Source organism: Leptopilina boulardi, unplaced genomic scaffold (assembly GCF_019393585.1).
Source record: "Leptopilina boulardi isolate dan_hultmark-lab unplaced genomic scaffold, ZJU_Lbou_2.1 LbouV2_218, whole genome shotgun sequence".
NCBI lineage: Eukaryota > Metazoa > Arthropoda > Insecta > Hymenoptera > Figitidae > Leptopilina > Leptopilina boulardi.
The window spans coordinates 191183-213000 of record NW_026137772.1 but is presented as its reverse complement, the minus strand read 5'-3'; the positions used below and the strand labels follow the sequence as shown (position 1 = coordinate 213000).

Genomic DNA, 21818 nt, shown 5'->3' with positions numbered 1-21818 from the left:
TTTAAAAATACTCTAGGAACCTCAAAGATACAAAATCTACAAGAAATTTTAGAGTACAAGCAATTTTCATTTAAATCCGTTTCAGCCTCACCAAGGCTTTTTTAACTGTTAGCATAAATATTTGCAGTTGAGAAAGTAGATTTTTAAATCTCTAAATATTAAAATATAATTGTAATTGCTTTCTTTATAAATTTCACCATCTTTATAAATACATGTGTATGATTATCACTTTACAGATTGTAATCGCTCATACATGAAAATGTCAAAGGAAATAGTATACAAATTTATGAAAACTCAAAACAGACCTTTTAGCACAAATGATGTTGTTGTGAATCTTCGTAATGAATTAGGAAAATCTGTTGTGCAAAAGGCTTTTGATCAATTGGTTCATGAAGGGAAATTAGTTGAAAAAGTATATGGAAAGCAAAAAGTTTATTGTCCTGCACAAGAATTAAGTCGTAATGCTGATGAATTGTTGCGTATTGATAAAGAACTTCACTCTCATGCTAACGAACTTGAATCTAGACAGCAGTCACTGGAGAAAGAAGTTCGCACAATTGAGGCTAGTCTTGCAGGTTTAAAATCTAGTATCACACTTGAAGAGGCACGAATGCAACAACTAGAAAGAAAACACATAGTTGATAATTTAACTCAAAAATTAAATAACCTCATGGAAGCTTCAGGGTCTGAAGACTTGACAGAGACAAAAAGAAAAATTGAAAATGCTTTAATCATTTGTAAACGTGAATATTCGAAAAGGAAACGAATTGTTACAGAAATATTAGACTGTATCCGAGAAAATTATCCTGGCAGTAAAATTGAATTATATGAGGAAATTGGAATCATCGAAAAAGTCTTGTGATGGTTCTTCATATTAATTTATCTTAAATACTATGTATGCTTTATTTTCAATTTCGTCATTTTAAAAAATTAAGGAAAATTGTTATAATTTTTAAATTTGACATAATTTTAGCTATAAATCCTTATTTTTTTTATTAATTAGTTATTATATCAAACCCATGGCTGTAATAACAACTAAAAGCCTAATAACTGAGAAGGACAAAATTAAAAAGAATTAAAATTATTTCTATTTGAATTCTGTTTCTGACCTACTCTTTTAATAATTATTAAAAGCGTAGGTTAACGATATTAACATCATGAGTTTCAAAAAAAGAGGAAACTATTTTTTAAAATTATTTTTAATACCTACATTGCACACCCAGTGAATAATAGTTATGGAATTCAATAAAAATTTAACAGTTATGAATTATTAATAACAATTTGGTTGCTTTGATCAAAAATTTTATTTTTCCACCTCATTCCTATATTAAATGTGAACAATGTTGTACCTTAAAAGTTGCAAAAAAGTTCTAGGATATTAATTAATTATTGAAAAAACCATTGTGGCGCAACAATTTTTGAATAAAATTAAGGGGGTAGTCTGGTGTTAAAGCATTTTTTTGAGAGCTTATTTCAGGATTTTTTTATTATAAAATAAAATATGATCATACCAAATCTTTTTACTTATGGGAAAAATCCACTTTTTTCAAAAAAATTTTCTTTTTCGAAAAAGAACTTAATTGAAACAACTTCTTATCATATTTGTTAAATTATTTCTATAATCTACACATAAAAATGCGTGAAAATGAATTTTTTTTAGATTAGAATTTAAGCCAATTAGATAAAATTTTCATCGTTTTTGGAAGAAATCTCATGGTTTTTTCTATTATTATCAGTTTTTTCCTGACAGCATTAGGGCTATCAACTCCAATCGTCCTCGCTATATTTTTTTGTAATCTACATGTAAAAATACGGAAGAATATATAAATTTGAATTACTTTAGATAAAATTTTCTTAGTTTTTGGTCGAAAAATACATTTCTTTCCTTAAAATTACCATTTTTCTTTAAAAATTTGAAAAAAATTAATCATTAACTCCAATCGTGCTCACATCTTTTTCCCTGTAATTTTCACGCAAAAATACATTTATTCACCAAATATGAACTGTCTGGATTGAATAATGTGTGTGCAAAGGGGATAAAATCGTTTTTTTTTTAATTTTTGATTTTTCCTTGACAACGATATGTAAATCGATTCGAATCAAGTGTGCTATATTTTTTATGTAATTTTTACGTAAAAATACATATGTGTACCAAATTTGATCTCTTTATGTCAAAAGATGTGGCTGCTAGGGGGGGTCATAGTCATTTTTCTGAAAAAATTCATAGTTTTTCCTTGACAACGCTATGTTAATCAATTCCAATCAAGTTCGCTATATTTTTCGTGTAATCTACACGTGAAAATACATATGTGTACTAAATTTCAGCCCTCCAGATAAATTTGTGTGGTCGCCAGGGGGTGGGGTACACGATTTCAAAAAATTGTTATTAATAGGTTTCTGAACCGAGTACGGAACCCTGAAAACACGAGAAAACCGGTGACACGACCAACTTTCGTTTCTGACAAATATTCCTTATTAAACCACAGAAAAAATCATACTTTTTTCCTTCTCTTTATTTAAGTATAATACAAATTGTTTTCCTCCTTCAGAGGTGAAAACCTAGTAGAAGAACCACCAAAAGGCCCGTGACACGACCAACTTTTGTTTCTGACAAATATTCCTTACAGAAAAGCACCAAAAACTCCTACTTTCTTCCTTTTCTCAAATTAAGTAAAATACAAATTATTACAAATACAAACTAATTTTTACATTTATTATATTATTGCAATTATAAGATATATTAAGATCTCTATTATTTTAAATTAAAACTTTGGGTATCATATTATTTTGATACATTATATACAAAGTAACATTTATGTACAGTGTGAGAACAAAATATTTATTTGACAATTAGTTTTATAAGTTAAAAGTGCAAAAATGCTTAAATTTCATTTGAAACTCTTAAAAAAGTTTTTATTTTTGCGGCGTGTAAAATATCACTTCAGCTGTTGCGAACCGAAGAAATTATTTGTTTTGAAATAATTATTATTAAAAATATTTAGAACAATACATCGGGCTTTTGAGATGGCCCAAATTTCAGAGGTTCTTGGAGGTCCAAACTGCCAAAGCCTGAAGGGCCTTGTTTTAATTTATGGGTTCGTTTCGTCCTAATTGCTGATATTTTTCAAGATGAGATAGAAAAAAAACTGCGACTTTCTTTTTATAACTTGTTATTATTAGAATAGAGGGAACAAGAAATAAAGAGAAGAAAGAATTAAAAGAATTATTAATTTTATCATTTAAAATACTGATGACAAATGTATTCCACTCTCTCTTACAAAGAAGGATGGAGTTACAAAAAATATAAATTACCCCGGAACGTTACTGAGTACTTACCGTTCCGCATTCTTATTCTACCGTCGGCAATTACTTCCCGATGGGCAAAAACATAAATTTTGAAAATCGTCCTCACACAATCACTCGAGTATGTTCTTTTATTGCGCGAACAATTTTTAAACAGAGACAGACAAATCCACTCTGTCTTACTCTAATTCGTTAAGCCGTCAATTGCAAAAGCAGACGCGGGCACTCCGCACCCGGCTGGTCTTTCAACAAAAATATAGAAAACGAAAATTAATTAGAGTTAAAAATTCTTAGGCTTTTTAATCCGGGCAGTTCCAAATAGAGTTGGAACTTCGATGCTCGCGGAAACCGTACTGAACAATAATTTAGGGGCTGGAGATGCCTCTACAGTTCTGCTTAGGTCACCTGGTGGGAAATTTTGCTGATTTTGAATTTCGAAATTGTAGATGGAAAGGGAAGGTGGGGCCTGTTACCATGCCAATTTTGCTGAATTTGCAAATTCAATGAAATCGGTTTAGTGCCATAGTGTTGAAATAATAAAGTTATTTCAAAATGAAATTATTTCCAATTATTATTTCGAATAATAATTTTATATTTTATTTAATCTTTAAAATTTTAGAATTTACCCTCTCATATAAAAGGTTAATGTAATTTAGGATAATGGACATTTCCAAGTAAATGGGAATTCCATTCTATCTTGTAGTATTTTGGATGTTGTTGCAATTCCAGTCTTTAGATCAATTGTCTCAATATTGATCTGGAATTGATCAGTTGCATATAGATATAAAAAGCACATTATAGTAAAGCAATGGCAGGCATAGCTTGTAGGCTTGAGAGATACAGAGGGTCAAGGAAGGATACGCTGTGAGTAAGAAAGCATAAGTGTATTGTTGCCATAGCGTACAGCATAGACGTCCCCAGCCATACTAGTGTGTGTATTGTGGTCGTAATACCTATTGAGTGCGAGAGAGTAAGCATCCACTATGCATTCGACAGCGTAAGAGCAAGAGAGACGCGTACTAGTCGTTAGAGCGAGAAAGAAGGCCATGCGACGGAGAGAGAACGTAGTACTCGCGAGAACAGTGTCTGAGAGAGAACGCTTCGCCGTTACATACAATCTTCTTTCTTTCTCACGCAATGTTGAGGGACGCGCGGGGAGCCTTCACTCACCGCGTTCAATGAGGACTCCCACCCATGGCTGCAGAAATATTATTTTAATTTCTATTTTAAATTTAATTTTTAATAATCTAAAATTTAACAATTCTTTTGCAACAATAATATAAATACTTTGCGATAAAATTAGGATAATATAATAATACATTTTCATGAATAATTAATTAATGATTTTGAAATGAAATTAGCGCTTGTTTCGTAACACCGCACTGTCTGCACCTGTCTGTTTACCATTCAATAAGATTTTAGCACGATTTATTAGCTTTAGGAGGTTGTGACAATGATTATTATCGAAGCCGCAACATTCGCAAAATTGCGGTTCGCTAACTACGGAAGATACAAGTCGGTCACGGTGGGTTTTAAGCGATTATTATGAAAAGTCAAAATAACCAAGATTTTTCTTTTGGGATATTTTCTACAACAAAAAAGAAGATGTTTGGGATATACTTCCGAAGTAGGGGTACCTCCGATTTTAATAAAACTTGGTATACTAACGTATTTTGGTGCGCTGATTACGAAAATGATAGTGAAAATTGGCGCAAATTTGATTATCATGGTAAAAACCATAAAAAACACCATAAAATCATGGTTTTTTACGATTATCTCGTAAAAAACAAAAAATTTCGAAAAAAGTTTTAGACAAAAGTTGTAGATCTCAAAAAAACACATATTTTATGTTTTATGCATTTTTTACCAAAAGTCATTATTTTTCGAGAAAAATCCAAAAAACGAAAAACACCATGATAATGAAAACATATACAGCAGTCATGGTTAGACATATTATTTGACTCGTATATAGTATGGGGTACCTTCGATCTTAATGAAACTTGATATACTAACGTATTTTGGTACGCTGATTACGAAAATGATAGTGAAAATTGGCGCAAATTTGATTATCATGGTAAAAACCATAAAAAACACCATAAAATCATGGTTTTTTACGATTATCTCGTAAAAAACAAAAAATTTCGAAAAAAGTTTTAGACAAAAGTTGTAGATCTCAAAAAAACACACATTTCATGTTTTATGCATTTTTTACCAAAAGTCATTATTTTTCGAGAAAAATGGTCCGAAAGTAATTTGCGGAAATTGTGGGGTGGAGTCTACAGCAGCGGTAAATGCAAAATATTAAACACGGCCTTCGGCCGCGTAAGGTACTGCTCGCTTCTCTTTTTAAGAAATCTTGGCGAGAGGGGGTGGATGTGTCCGAAAGTAATTTGCGGAAATTGTGGGGTGGAGTCCACAGCAGCGGTAAACGCAAAATAGTAAACACGGCCTTCGGCCGCGTAAGGTACTGCTCGCTTTTTTTTTTAAAAAAAACCTTGGCGAGAGGGGGTGGATATGGCCGAAAGTATTTTGCGGAATTCGTTAGATCCTGACTAATAGTGAATATGATACTATATACGAGTCAAATAATATGTCTAACCATGACTGCTGTATATGTTTTCATTATCATTGTGTTTTTCGTTTTTTGGATTTTTCTCGAAAAATAATGACTTTTGGTAAAAAATGCATAAAACATAAAATGTGTGTTTTTTTGAGATCTACAACTTTTGTCTAAAACTTTTTTCGAAATTTTTTGTTTTTTACGAGATAATCGTAAAAAACCATTATTTTATGGTGTTTTTTATGGTTTTTACCATGATAATCAAATTTGCGCCAATTTTCACTATCATTTTCGTAATCAGCGCACCAAAATACGTTAGTATACCAAGTTTTATTAAAATCGGAGGTACCCCTACTTCGGAAGTACACCCGATGTTTGTGTTACATCCCAGTAACAAAAATTTTAAAAATATATTAAAATATATTTCATTTATATACGCATATAATAAGTAGTAAAAATAATAGTAAACAAAGCTTTACTCTCAATCTTTCAAAATTGATAATCTAAAATTATAATTATTTCTAATATTATATTGAAGCATTGACTCATATATATCATTACATGTGTCTATATCTATATATATGCATATCTCTGCCTGCATGCTATGACTCGACGCGAGCAAACAATGTATATAGATATAGTGCGTACAGGCATGGATATGTGAATATAGATATAGCGAGTAGATGCATCACCGAAGGTGACCTCCCGCTACAGAAGGGCTATGCTGAGGAATCGCGTGTGGTTGTTGAACAAGAGCGAAAACTATCTATACTAGTTTTCGCCCTAATTCTTCAAAATTAATTATTTCTTTTTGCAATATTATATAAAATTCAATTACCTATTATTATCAAAATAACAAACCTCATATTTTCAATATTTTAAGATTACAAAACGCTATTATTCAAAAGTATGAATAATGCTCAATATAAAAACTTTCCTAATATGATTTCCACGCAATTCTTTGGCTAATTCTTAGGAATTGTTTTTGCAGCTGCATAAAGTATAAAATTCTATGCAATGTTCAATTTCTCACTTGTATCAAATAGCATAGGCTAACCTTTGACTTGAATATCGAAAGCCTGTTGGTAGGCAATTCCTAGAAATTATACCTATGCCATTTGACACTATTACGCACAATACTCTCTAGCAACGAATGGACTTATGACTCATGTATGCTTTAGCGAGGCGCAAGCACAGTTTTCGAGCGTAGTACTATTGGAAGACGCTTGTAGACGATGTAATAGCGATACTTGCGCTATGCGATACAGGATGCAGGTGTCCATCTAAGTTCTGAGAATTGTCTTAATTCTATGAAAGATCTAAGAGTCAAGCTTGGAGATGGGGTGATCTTTGAACTTATTTACTCCCACTGAGGATGATTTTCTAGTATAAAAACCCATGCAAATGCATTGTCATTTGTCATTTGCTCCGGAATCATTTCATAGTTCGTTTCATAACGTGAAATTACCATCGTGAGTTTGACCCTTCGGTTACTTTAAAATTATTACGACTGTAACTCTTGCATCTCGAACAGTATATGTTTACTCGTTGTTCGGTATTAGAGCAAGTAATCATCATCGCCAGATTTGTAAGCTTGTCATTTATTAAATTTTATTGTTAATCGTCGTATTAGTGTATTCTCAATTTAACGATTTTGCAAACGTGACTTGTGTGCATTTCGGAGTTTACGAACTAAAAAACTGTGAGGAAGTCTCAACCGTTCCTTTTCAGGAGTTGTAAAAACTCACAGCGTCAAGGACAAGTGCCAACTTGTCAATTTATATTTGTTTCTGCCCTCTAAACAGAGGTAATTGTAAGTACTATATTTTAAAATTCACAATTCTTGTAACAACATCTTTTAACATAAAACATTATTGTAACATTTTGATTTGATTCATTTATATTAATAAATTATACAACATTTATATCAATAAAATTCTTCATTGAGATTCTCATATACCTAAATTCATATTTAAATTAACAACGATAAGTGTCAAGGCAATTATTTAATAGTAAAATAAATTAAAAGACGACCCCCGTAGGATCGATAGGAACAAACGTTCTCACATAAAAATAAATGGTCAAGCTTTACCAACTTGACTTAATCAGCCTACCATTCCTCCAAAATTTTAAAATTGATTTTATTAATTAAAATTAAATTCAACCTCGCCTTTCGCTCGGGATGTAACATTTGCAATAAAAATGAAAATCATCCATCGGTCCCTTTTTAAGAAAATTGATTTTTTCTACAAAATCGCATAATTTCTCGCTTTTGAATAGTTTCAAGCAAATAATGTTTAAAATTGCATATAATTATATATATATACTAGGGGGCTACGCCCCCTGCGCGCTTCGCGCGCCAACCCCCATCCCCCCTCCTCTCTTCCCCTCCCCCACCCTAAATTTAAAGGTTAAGATCGTTTCAAGACTGAATATAGCCGCAAGTCCCCCCCTTCTCTTCTACCCCCTTCTCTTGACTTGCGGCTATATTCAGAGTCTTTGAACAGCGGCTTCGCGCTTCAACTCCCATCCCCCCTCCTCTCTTCCCCTCCTTTTCCCGTCCCCCAACCCTAAATTTAAAGGTTAAGATCGTTTCAAGACTCTGAATATAGCCTCAAGTCCCCCCTACCCTTTTCTTCTACCCCCCCTTCTCTTGACTTGCGGCTATATTCAGAGTCTTGGAACAGCGGCGGCGTTGGCGCCCTGGCGGATTGGGTAAACCTAGTTGTAACCGTATTGGATTACGTTTCGGTTACTTGTGAAAAATTGTCGTTAATCGACGAAATATGTTGTAAATAACTATTAGGAATGGTTAATAGACATTTAGAGGTCTTATTTATACAATAATAACAATAAATTAAGATATAATTACTCAATAATAAGTGTTTTGAGTGTACAATGCATACAGTTGTTGAGTTACCATATATGTATATTACCATCAGCGGCAGCTGTGATACGCGCGTTAAACACTAGATGGCGTTGAACATTACTTTGTGAATGAATTTCTAAAATCAAACACTTGAGTGTCAAATGTGTAAGTGAATATAAGTTTTAAAAAAATAGATCGATTTATTAAAACAACTTTTTTCATTTGTACAAATAAAAACAAAATTTTATTAGGAACAAAAATTTTTTTTTCTGTCAAAATTAATCATTCTCCTTTCATTGAGAAAAGAAATTTTTTTATTTAGAAAAAATTTTTTTTTCTGTCTCCCCTCCCCGAAAGTACGAAGTTCCTGGTGGGATTTGCTACCAGGAAGAGCGACTTTTGTGACCGGCTCGAGTCAATACGCACTCTGATTGGCTACGAGATTTTTGAGTCTGGCCATCATAGCAACCGTATAGCAACGCTTGATAACAAAACTCAAGTAATGTTTTGTTAAGAGACAAGACTTCCTCGCGTGCAAATTTCGATAGTGTATTAATTTGTAGTGTTACTTGCAAAACTTCCAGCATGGAAAACTCTTCATCGGAAGGTTCCTCAGACGAGGATGAAATCTTGCGAAATTTCGATAGTGAGGCAAAACTTATCGTGCATAGTGAAACGTTACCAAAAAAATCTTCCGATCGATACTTGCTCGTCTATAACACGTATAAGAAATGGCGAGAAGAGAATAAAACTTCCTTGTCCAGCTCAGAAGAAAACAATTTAATTGTGTATTTTGAACAATTAAAGAAAAAATTAAAACCGCCAACATTGTGGAGTGTGTGGAGTATGCTACGGAAAACATTAAGTGCAAAGGACAATATCAATATTACCAATTTTCTAAACATGAAGAGTATCATAAAAGCAAATGCTAAGGGTTACAAGCCAAAGAAATCTCTAGTTTTACGATGGAATCAAATCCTTAAGTTCATGAACGAAGCTCCGGATTCAGTCGAAAAAATTCCCTGACTTTTCCCTGACCTTTTTCTGATTTTTCCTGACCTCTTTTTCTTGAATTTTCTCACTAAAAATTAGAGAATTTTTATTTGTCAAAAATAACCCTGACTTATTAAAAAATTCCCTGACTTTTCCCTGAGTAATTGTAAAATTCCCGGACTTCCCTGACTCGAATTTTTTTCCCTGACTTCCAGGTTTTCCCTGACCAATGGCCACCATGTAATACTGCACCTGTTGGATGTTATAATAATAATAATTATAATTCATTTTTGCTGGTTTTTTAAGTTTGAATTTTATTACAAAATATTACTTCGAATATTAAAAAAAATAATAAATATTTACCTAATAAATATTGAATTTATTTTTTATTTCTTATTGAAGTGCAATTATTTTTGAAAATATCTAAACGAAAAAATATTTGGTTCATTTGAACGTTTAAGAATTTAGTTACATGGTTTTAATGTTTTCAGATTATCCTTATCTTCGGAATTTGCGGTTGCTTGCGCTGTGCCGAAATAACAAACATGAAGGTCGACGATGTTGAAGATTTGCAGGATAAATATTTAGTGTCAGTCATTGGCAACAAAAATGATTACGCTGTACAATTCATTATTGGAAAACTTTTCTACGTCAAAGTTCAGAATTATGTTGCATTGCGACCAGCTGGACAATTTAGCGATAGATTTTTCGTCAGATACCAAGATGGTAAATGTTTCCGCCAAGTTATTGGAAGGCATAAAATAGGAGAAGTGCCGGAAAAAATTGCTTTCTATTTAGAACTGCCAAATGCGAAAAAATATACTCGACACTGCTTCAGACGTTCAGCGGCGACGCTTCTTTCTGATTCTGGTGGAAACATGCAAATGGTTAAACAACTGGGAAGATGGCGATCCGATTTAATCGCACAGGGTTACCTAGAAAATTCTATGCATAACCGGCAACTGATTTTTGATGGGATCATTCAAAAATCCACAACAAATCCATCGGATAAAGCGCAAGTAACCATCGAACCTCTCGAATCTGAATGTAATTTGAATTGGAACGATTTCTCTGATGATTCAGGTAAATAAACTTACAAAATAAATAAAATAAATAAAATAAATAAAATAAATAAAATAAATAAAATAAATAAAATAAATAAAATAAATAAAATAAATAAAATAAATAAAATAAATAAAATAAATAAAATAAATAAAATAAATAAAATAAATAAAATAAATAAAATAAATAAAATAAATAAAATAAATAAAATAAATAAAATAAATAAAATAAATAAAATAAATAAAATAAATAAAATAAATAAAATAAATAAAATAAATAAATAAATTTTTTTATTATTTTTATATACTTAAATGTAATTTTTCATTTTATAACATTTTTTCCAGGTAAAGCTGTAATAAGTGAGTTTACCACAGCAAACAGAAATCCAATAATTTTACCAGTTGTAAATCAAAACAATGGCAGTAGTAAATTGTTTTCTGCCAAACCGGGAATAAAATTGAAATTTAAAAATCAATCAACAGTGCAGCCACCAAAAAGCGAAAAAAGTTTTGAAAATTTGGACAACCAAAATCGCAATGACATAAATTCAGCATTAAAAAAACATGATTTGAAATTTGAAAATTGCACGTTTAACAATTGTGTTTTTAACGTCACTTCGTGTAATTGCAATAAAGAAAATAATTTATAAAATCTCTTAAAGTAAGAGAAAAATAAAAACAAACGAATAATGCAAATAAAAAATTAGACGCAATGTAAATTAATATTATTAAAAATAAAGATTTTATATGAGTAAATTTAAAACAAAATTCTGACTTTTTACTATACTTTTTACACTTTTCCTTAGTTTTTGAATTTTATTACTTTATGTTGATATTTTACATATAGTACGCATTTTTTATGCCCGCCCCGACCAGCAAAGATCTCGGCTTTTCCTCGACTTTGCAAAAGTCGGGCGGGCAATCTGTTAAGCGGATGGTCCAAGCACATTCCACCAAATGTTTCGCTAGGTGCCTGCGAGAGCGGGCTAACACGATCGGCCACAGAACTACAAACGAACACAACGCTATTTTATTAATTAACATTATTTATTGATTGTACTTTCGGATGGGGATACAGAAAAATAGTATACGACACACGGCCAGATATTTGGATGCCCTGGCGGGGGATATATAGGGCCGAGGCGAAGCCGAGGCCCTATATATTTCGCCTGCCAGAAAATCCAACTTTCTGGCCTCGTATCGTAATATACTATTTTTCAAAATTAATATTTCTTATTTTATTGAGGAAAAAAGTTTCTTTTGTGTCACAATTACTTTTTCTCATTTCATTGAAAAAATAAAATTTTTTATTAAGAAAAAAATTTGTTTGTGTAAAAATTAATCTTTTCATTTTATTGTGAAAAAAAAATTATTATTAAGAAAAGAATTTTTTTAGGGAAAAATAGATTTCTTTGTGTCACAATTAATTTTTCTCATGTCATTGAGAAAAAAAAAATTTTTATTGAGAAAAATTTTTTTTTATATTTGTAGAAATGAAAAAAGTTGTTTTAATAAATCGATCTATTTTTTTAAAACTTATATTCACATACACATTTCACACTCAAGTGTTTGATTTTAGAAATTCATTCACAAAGTAATCTTCAACGCCATCTAGTGTTTAACGCGCGTATCACAGCTGTCGCTGATGGTAATATACATATATGGTAACTCAACAACTGTATGCATTGTACACTTAAAACACTTATTATTGAGTAATTATATCTTAATTTATTGTTATTATTGTATAAATAAGACCTCTAAATGTCTATTAACCATTCCTAATAGTTATTTACAACATATTTCGTCGATTAACGACAATTTTTCACAAGTAACCGAAACGTAACCGAATCGTAACCCAATACGGTTACATGTCGGTTTACCCAATCCACAAGGGCGGCGATATCTTTTTGTAATATAGGTAGATATATATATATACTCTGTTCCAGGAGAGATCGATATTTTTCTGCGCATCTTATTGTACGAGGGTGTCTTTTTAAGTGAAGAAGGCGTTTTCTAAATTTTTTTTCTGAAAAACATAGCCAATGATATGAAAAGGATTGTAACATATGTTGCTTTTCCTAAAACTAAAATCAAGCAAACATATTTAAAATTTTTGTGACCTGCGAGCCTGGTCTCCAAAAGGCAGTCGGAAGGGTCTTTTATGGTTTTATGGCTTTTCATTGCAAAATTAAAAATTGTTGGAATTTAAAAAAATAATTATATAAATATTATATTTGCAATGTACAGGTTAAAACAATTACAACGGTATATATTTTTTTGTAAATACTATAAGATTAGAGTTTGTACATATGTAAATCATGAAATTGTATAACTTTTCCTAAAGCAAATTTGAATATTAAGACGTAAAAATTTATATCGTTGGAATCGTCAAAATAAAATAAAATCTAAACGACCCTAAAATGGATAAAAAAAATTTAGTTGTCAATAAACATGTTTCTTCAAATTTAAAAGAAATTGAAAGAGAAAGCTTATTTGCTGAAACGGAAAATAATATACGCCTCCTTTTATAGTTTTCTGCGCGTAAAGGGCTCAAATTCGTCCTGAAAAATATCAATCTCTCCAGGAACAGAGTATATATATATATATAATTATATGCAATTTTAAACATTATTTGCGTGAAACTATTCAAAAGCGAGAAATCATCCGATTTTGTAGAAAAAATCAATTTTCTCAAAAAGGAACCGATGGATGATTTTCATTTTTGTTGCAAACATCTTCTTTTTTGTTGTAGAAAACATCCCAAAAGAAAAATCTTGGTTATTTTGACTTTTCATAATAATCGCTTAAAACCCACCGTGCAGCAGTTAGATATTGCTGATCTGAATATGGTCAAACTTGTATGTTGACAGTAAACTGTTTTTGTATTAATACCGAAGCGATACGCACATTTTTTTAGAAACAGCATAATAAAAATATCTTGAAAAAATGAAGGAAAAAGTGATTTTTTACTTTTTTCCAAGTGTGTTAAATAGGTGTAAATTATTAAAAAAAGGTGAATGCAATTTTTTTTGTTAACTGTTTACATTATATTTTGTGGTTTAATTTTGAATTTGACCAAAAAATCAAAACTACATAAATTGTTGGTTTTTTAAAAAAAGGTGAATGTTCCGGTTGTGGGTACCCTTTTTTCCAATTAACGCGTATATTTAATTAATCTTTTAACACCGAAGAAAAATTGATATTACGTATAAACTAATGAAACACCATACTAGGTGTTTTCAAAATCGCTGATTATAAATTTTATGTCGAATTGACAATTTGACAGTTGACAGCTGTGAATGCAACAGTCGAAGTTTCTAAAAAATAATTATATTTAACAAAATTGACGTTATATGGGTTTTCGGTTTTCATTGCGATTATGATGTCAAATTGGCCGTTGGCACTTGTCAATTAAACTGTCAACTTTTCTTAAAAGTAATTATTTTTAACGAAAATGGCAATAACAGGGTTTTTCGGGTCGCTGATTACGAACATGATGTCAAATTAACAATTATTTGTCATTATTATTGTTATTTATATTTCATGTTCTAATGTTGGAATATTCTTGTAAGTTCGAAAAATATGATGTAATTTTTATTTTTTTCAATAATATTGATGCATTATTCATATTATAATATTTTTATAATTTTTTATTTGAATATTCCTGAAGTAATCCTATGAAATATCCAAATATTCTTGCAACATTTCAAAAGAATATTTCAAAAACTGGTTATTTTTATGCTCGATCCTGGAATGTAAATGGAATATTATTTTAAAATATTCCCAATGAATGAAATATTCCAGGAATGTGATTGGAATATCCCGTGTTGTTCAGCAATTATCATTTTCATTTCAATTATGATGGTTTTCTTTTATTTTTTATCATTTTTTTGCGGATTCTCCTAGGGTGCCCACAACCGGGTACTACTTTTTTTCACTAAAAGTGATCACTTTACTAAATTATTAATAAAATCTTTCCAATTGAAGGAATCAATTTAGTTTTTTTACAGTTACCTCAGACCTCTATATTGCCACTGATACACACAAGACTCATAATATGCATTTGGTTAAAAGGATACTAAAAATTAGATTTCATGAAGCTTAAAAGACTGTTTTTAATTTTATATTTATATCATATCAATGCGCATGAGCGCGGTTAGTCCGCGTAAATTCAAAAAGAGATCTAAAATCTCAAAGCCACGTGACCCGAAGTGAAACCCCTCCCCCCTATCGTGGTCAAGAGTAGCATTTTAATGACACCCCCCCTCCCCCTAAATTGGCCACGTGGTTATGGAAGACCCCTTATAAAATTTTTTTAAAATATTATTTCCTAAACACCATTTTGAAATTTTAGAAACAAATATCATATTTGTAATCAGTTATTCTGAAAACACTAAAGTAACAACTTGCGAGTAATTGCAATCAAAACTTTTTTTATGGGTAATTAATGAATTAATTATGAATATAGGCTAACGTTACGTTTTATTTAATTGTAATATATATGAAGTTATTCATATGTGTTTAATTTATTTGTAAATTAATATTGTACTAAATTCATTATTTGGTTTAAGACTTTTAATTATGTTTTTCATACTGTACAAATATTAAAAATATTTTTTTATATAAAATTTTATTGTTTTTAAATAAAGTACAAACAATAACTATATTACAAAAGTTTACAATCGGAGTCTCATATTTAATAACTTATGGTAGTAACATGTAAAAATGATTCACTTTTTCTGTAAACTACGTTATAAAGAACATGTGTACATTACATATATAGTACATTTATTAACACGTGTTTAGGAAGCGAAAAAGATTTATTTCAAAAGAATATTTTCAGTACAATAGGTTAATAATTATTTATATAAAAGCAATGTAAGCAAATCGATTGGCAATAAAGAAGCCAAATTACAGAGCAATTAGTGAAATTTTTAGTTTTTTTCTTCCAAAATATTAATTTCTCATGAGAACAACAACACTCATATGTTGAGATAAGCGCAGAAAATACATGGTTGTTACCAATGATTTTCTACTGATTTTAAGAATTACCTTCTTCATTTTAATGCATTTTTTAAAAATATATTGTAAGATTAATTAATTCAAGCAATTTGATAATGTTTCAAAATATCATTTGTTTATTTTTCTTTTAAATGTTTAGTGTATAATTAACGTTTCTTTTGGTTTGTATTAAATTAATGATGAACGCATCATGTCATTAATAATTGTTTTTCAGCGGTTATTAATTCATTAATTCATTTTTACTCTAATATACATAAATATTGATCTTACCCCAATACCAGTGAATATGTTTGATCTTGCTCCAAAGATCGACGTTACTGACATCATTACATCACAAGGTAAAATGTCTGACAAAATAAGAAATGCTTTTTTCATTTTTGACCTTGTTTTTTCAATTTAAGGGGGGTATGGTTAATTCGGTGTAAAAAGGCACTTTTTAAATAGTTTTTTCGGTGATATAAAGTGTGTTACTTTATTAACTTAATTTCCACATATTAATACAATATTTGAAGTATATTTTCCTAAATTCCCATTGAAAAATATTGCAAATTGAACGATTGGCTGTAAATCTCTTCAGGCGCCTCGTACAAAAATTGGATTTGCGGTGTTCAACGTAACTCGCAACAGAATCATCTAATTAAAAAGAATAAAAATTTCGTTAAAGAAGATGTTTTTCGAAATAACTACGAGAGTTTTTTTTTAATTTTTCGATTTTTCGCAGCACTTAAAACCCAAAAACTCGATTTTCGCTGAAAAAAATCGTTCTATTTTTTACTGTATAATTAATTATTAAAAAAAGCTCTTGTAATTACCTGGGGAATTTAGTCAAGAAGAACTGTGCCAAATTTCAGAACGATTAGTTCAGTAGATTTTGAGATATCGTGAACACGGACTTCAAAAATGTCATTTCGAGAAAAACGCAATTTTAAATTTTGCAATTTTTGAAATCTGACTTCAGATTCGTAATCAGCGACCCCGAAACTTATACATACACATCAACGACGTCAGAAAACATTTAAAAATGTCCGCAAAAGGTTAAACACAAACTAAATTAAAAATATACTAGAACGCAGACTGCGGTACAACCGACACTTGAATGCTCAAATGCTCATAACTTCGTCAATTTTTTTCCGATCAACTTGAAATTTTTACACAATATTCTTGAAATATTATACATTCATTTAAAACAATAAAAAAATTAAATACCATACCCCCCTTAAATTGTTTAAAAAAATGTTTAAATATTAATAAAAAAATTATCAAGGTGTCCAGCGTCCGCGAAATGCGTGAACAGCGGGAATTGTACGGGAAATTATTTGATTCAGTAAATGTACGGGATTTTTTTATTGTACCGGGAATTTTAAGGATATAGAATTATGTACACAAATTTATCTTATAACTTTAAATTTTCTGCGTTTTTAAACAAGATAGAATAATTATTTGAGGTAAGTTTTTAAATAAAAATAATTTAAAATTTTGAAGCATTCATAAGCTCTCAGTCCGGGGATAATTAAAATATTAAATAATTTCTTATTCTCTTTTAATTCAATTTAAGTAATACATCGATTCTGAGAAGCAAATGAGTTTAGGGTGAAAACCATAAAAAAGTCCCAAAATTTATGGTTTTTTTCGTTCATCATATAAAATATGCACAATTAAAAAAATATGAATTAAATATAAGAAATGTATTTTAATAAGATGTATAACTTTTGTTTGAACATTTTTTTTTAATTTTGCATATTTTACATAATAAACGAATAAACTCAAAACTAAGGGTTTTGTGTTAAATAATTTAAGAGAGATATTCCTTTTTATGACTGACAATTTATTATAAACATTTGTTAATTATAAAAGTACTTACAATTGATGCGACGATACAGTAATGTAACAAGCTGCAACCAGGATTACAGAAGTGAGTCTCTGGATGCGTTGTAATTATTAATGATACAATTCGCTTTTATTACACCTTCACAATTTGAATTTTACGACAATTAAGAATTGTTTAAATTCACACTAAAATGTTGTTTTTAGAAATACAATGAAAATATGAACTTTTAAATAATTCTAAGAAATTAAGAAGTTCACGAAATTCACGATTAACAGCAATGAATGGTAAACAATTACGAAATCGAAGGCCCGAATTAAAGACACCGTTCGGGCAGAAACTCGTCTGAACAATTGACATTTTGCAATAGAAAAACTAGGGTTTATATACTACATGATCTTTGTTCATTGGGGTAGAATTGTCACGTATAATTTGCAGACAGCGCAATTATCACGTACAATTTTCATTTAGCGCAAAAGTCACGTAAATTATTTATTAATAGAATTATAATAATATCTTAATTAATTTATTAAGAATTTAGTTTATTGATTATAAAACTATCTTTTATATTTGTTAGAATTTTATCGATAGTTATTAATTAATATTTGATTATTGATTTATATGATATTCTATTAATAATTAATATACATATATGTTTTTAATATTATTATAATATAATTAATATTATTGAAGTAATGTAATGATGATTGTTTAAACAATTACGAAATTCATTAAAGATATATGGCTGCAGTTAGTTTGTAATTTCGGCATCTTATACACATACATCATTACTTGATAATAGACCGACTAACGATTAGTCATTCATATAGTCACAGTCGGTTTCTTACCGAGATTAATGTAGATAATTAACCGACTGTAACCTTTTTTGTCTATTAAATCTTGATCGATAATAAAATCTTTTATATACTGTAAGAGATTATACATTGATTATAATATTTAAGAATTACTTATTATTTTAATGACATATGCTTATATTCGCATGTATTAATAATTATAGTATATATAGTTATTACATATATTTATTCTCATTCATATATACCATATTTATGATAATTATGACTAATGTAATTTTGGTTGCCTAGTTGTAGGCGAATTTAATAATTAATTAAAAGGAATTTGTTATATCGGGATGTAACACGTAGTTTAAAAAAAACCAAAAGAATTTTTAAAAATTTCAAAAATTTTTGAAAAATTTCGAAAATATTGTAAAAATTGTTTGCCCATTATCGGGCTAGGCTTAAAAGTTTCGTAAAAAGAAGTAGTTTTTTCGAAAAAATCGATCAGTACGTCAAATGAGAAAAATCACTTTTTATCATTAAAACTCAAAAATTTGATAGTAATATCGTTTAAAAAAAATTTCGATTTTTTTTAAAAGTACGTTTAAAAACAAACATTTTGAAAAAAGGCTTTCAAAATTGATGCATTTTTAAGGAAGTTATGAGCATTCAAAAATTAAAAGACATGAAAATTCCCCAATTTTCAAAATTCTATAACTCGAAAATGGCTTGCTAAAAAAATTTGAAAAAATTCATGGAAGCTAGTCTCAATTAGTATTAAAAGAAAAAAAAATCGGAGATGCAATTGCAGATGGACTTACACTTTGGCCTGGAATACACCACATTTATATTCTTCTCTTTTATTTTTGAATTATTTGTCGCTTTTCAAACTAAATTAGAGGAATCTTTCCAATAATTATGTAGCTTTTTAGCCTTTGTTATTAACTTTTCAAAATTCTTTTACTTGTTTAAACAATTGATTGTTTATCGTTTCAAAGAATTTGATGCTAAAGAAAATAATAATAATAAATAAAAGAATTAATTATTTTTACTTAAATAAACAATTAATCTGACGATACAGCTTCTTTGTTCTAAAAACGACTGTGGGTATATTATTTCTCTCAATTCTGAACAGAACAAAATTTACTTTGAGATTAGTTTGGTATTTATAAACAAATAAAAATAAATATGAACACACCTTGATTTTGTGATAATATCACTTGTAAATTGAGTTTGTAATATTTGTTATGTGGTTTTTAAAAATCTACAAAAAAATATGAAATAAATTATTTTAACAATATTATAAAACTTTTAAGGATTAGTTTCTCCTAACTCTGTTCTATCTTTGCTATTCTTGATATAAAAAAAAACTTCAATGAATCATCATGGTTTAACAATATATTGTTAAACTTTAATATTTACATTAAACTTCAATAGATTTATCTCTATAAAACCCTACTGGATAATTAATTTAAATAAATTAATTATATCCTATTCTGGCTAAATCTTGGTGTTAGAATTATGTGACTAAAAGCTTTTCAAACTAGTTATATGTTCCAACCGAGAGTGGCGCTGTTTCGCCACGGTTCCTTTACAGTGGAACATCTACGCTTTTGTTCCTTGTTCGCTCTCTTTCTACTTTGTTGCGACGCTTACAAGACGAGAATAAAAACGTGTCTTTTTACAAATCTATTTTTTCGTGTTTTATTTGTCTGGGCCTTCATATAATCTAACAGGTTATGAGCCCTGAACGCTTCTTATGCGCGAGTTATATAGTGCACAAAAAGAATCGAGTGTTTTAACAAAATATACGAAATTAAAAATGGCCAAAAGCGAAGCGTCTATGAATACCTTTGGTGATAACCAAGGAGAGAATGATCGTAAGTAAAGTGAGATGTGTTAGAACAATAAAATTATATTGTAATAATATTTCAATCGAGAATAATAAAATATAAAGAACTTAATTGATTTAAATATTGATTAGAAACTCTTTTTAGTCGACTTGATATAAATTAAAAGCATGCATGCATGAGATAGGAGACAAATCTTAGTTTTCAATTTAATCTTGTGAATAAATAAAATTTTTCACTGTTTCTTTTAAATGCAGTTTTTGCATTGTTATAATTGATCAAAAAGAAAAAGTAGAGAAAAGAACATTTGATCGAAAAATATAGTGAAAACAAATGTGGTTATAACCATAAACAGGACGCATGCGCAATAGGCAGATAGCGGCACAATAAGTTCTGAAACTTGAAAAATAGAGAAAGTATAATTTGAGATACGTTTAATTATAAATGTTAATTATTTTTGGATTGTGCGTGCATTGATTCCTGTTTATTTATTTTCACTAAATATTTATTTGAAAAATTCATACGTATGAAACAATTACAGAATAATAAAAATGTGATATTTATTATCTATATTATAAAAACAAAATTTAATTATATACAAATTATTTTCTATGGAAAAACGAGACGAGGACAATTTTAAAAATATAGTAAATCGATTCAAAGATATCTTTCAATTTAACACAAATCACGAAGGAGAGGAAATATCACTAAGTATTAGTGAAACAAGAGTTCTGTTCCACGTTGAAAAGAGAGATGTGCCATATCAAGCAGGTGTGTTTAAAAAACTTTGTGTACACAAATTAAACAAAATATTCTAAGCAAAAAAAATTAAACCCATCCAAAATATTTAATTTATTAATTTTATCTAGCTTTAATCTAGCCATACTTGTTGTTCAGTCAACTGGATTAAAAGCACAACTCCAGGTATAAAAATTGAAATTTTTCATTTAATTCATTAATATATATATTAATTTGACAGACAAATGTACGATGACAATGACAGAATGGAATGCTATTAATGAATGGATCCAGAATCAAAGCGGAGAGGGTCCTTGGGTGGTTATTAGAGATAAGTTATTTAGAGATGAGGATGAGAAAAGAGAAGAAAACAGAGATTCGAATGAGAAACGTGAAAGAGACGAGAGCAAAGAAAAAGCATTAAACTCAAAGAATGACATAGTTGATAATTCCGATAAAAACAATATGATTCCACTAAAACCTAAAATAACGTCTGTTGAACAAGTGCATTTTGAAAACTATGCAACAATCTCTAAATCTAGCATTAGTGGAAGATTTTTCAAAATCAACATAGATGCTGAAAAACAAAAATTAGAAATTTTAAATAAAATGACTCAACAAATAACGGACGAAAAAGTAGACTCAAACAACTTATCAATATTGATTAAAAATTTTTGTTCAACAGCAACAAACATGTTAGGACAGTATCGCGATGCGATTGTTAATGCACATACAACAATAACTAATATGGAAAAGATGCAAAAAGACATTAGTCAGGAATTTGATAGACAGAGAAAAAT

At 29.5% G+C, this 21818-nt stretch overlaps 1 protein-coding gene across 7 annotated transcripts in view; it reads left to right on the top strand.

The window, feature by feature from the left end:
• Positions 1 to 11487, top strand: part of LOC127279582 (homologous-pairing protein 2 homolog) — a 261519-nt gene extending 250032 nt beyond the window's left edge. For 5 of the 7 annotated variants that reach the window (XM_051302020.1, XM_051302017.1, XM_051302018.1 and 2 more), the window contains exon 2: positions 237 to 1084. In XM_051302020.1, coding sequence (XP_051157977.1) covers positions 254 to 862 — 609 coding nt within the window. In that variant the 5' untranslated portion in view covers positions 237 to 253 and the 3' untranslated portion in view covers positions 863 to 1084. Of the gene's footprint in view, positions 1 to 236; positions 1085 to 10216; positions 10809 to 11131 lie in introns of those variants that run through there. The other 2 variants (XM_051302014.1, XM_051302015.1) reach the window with 1 other exon arrangement.
• Positions 11488 to 21818: the final 10331 nt, after the last annotated feature.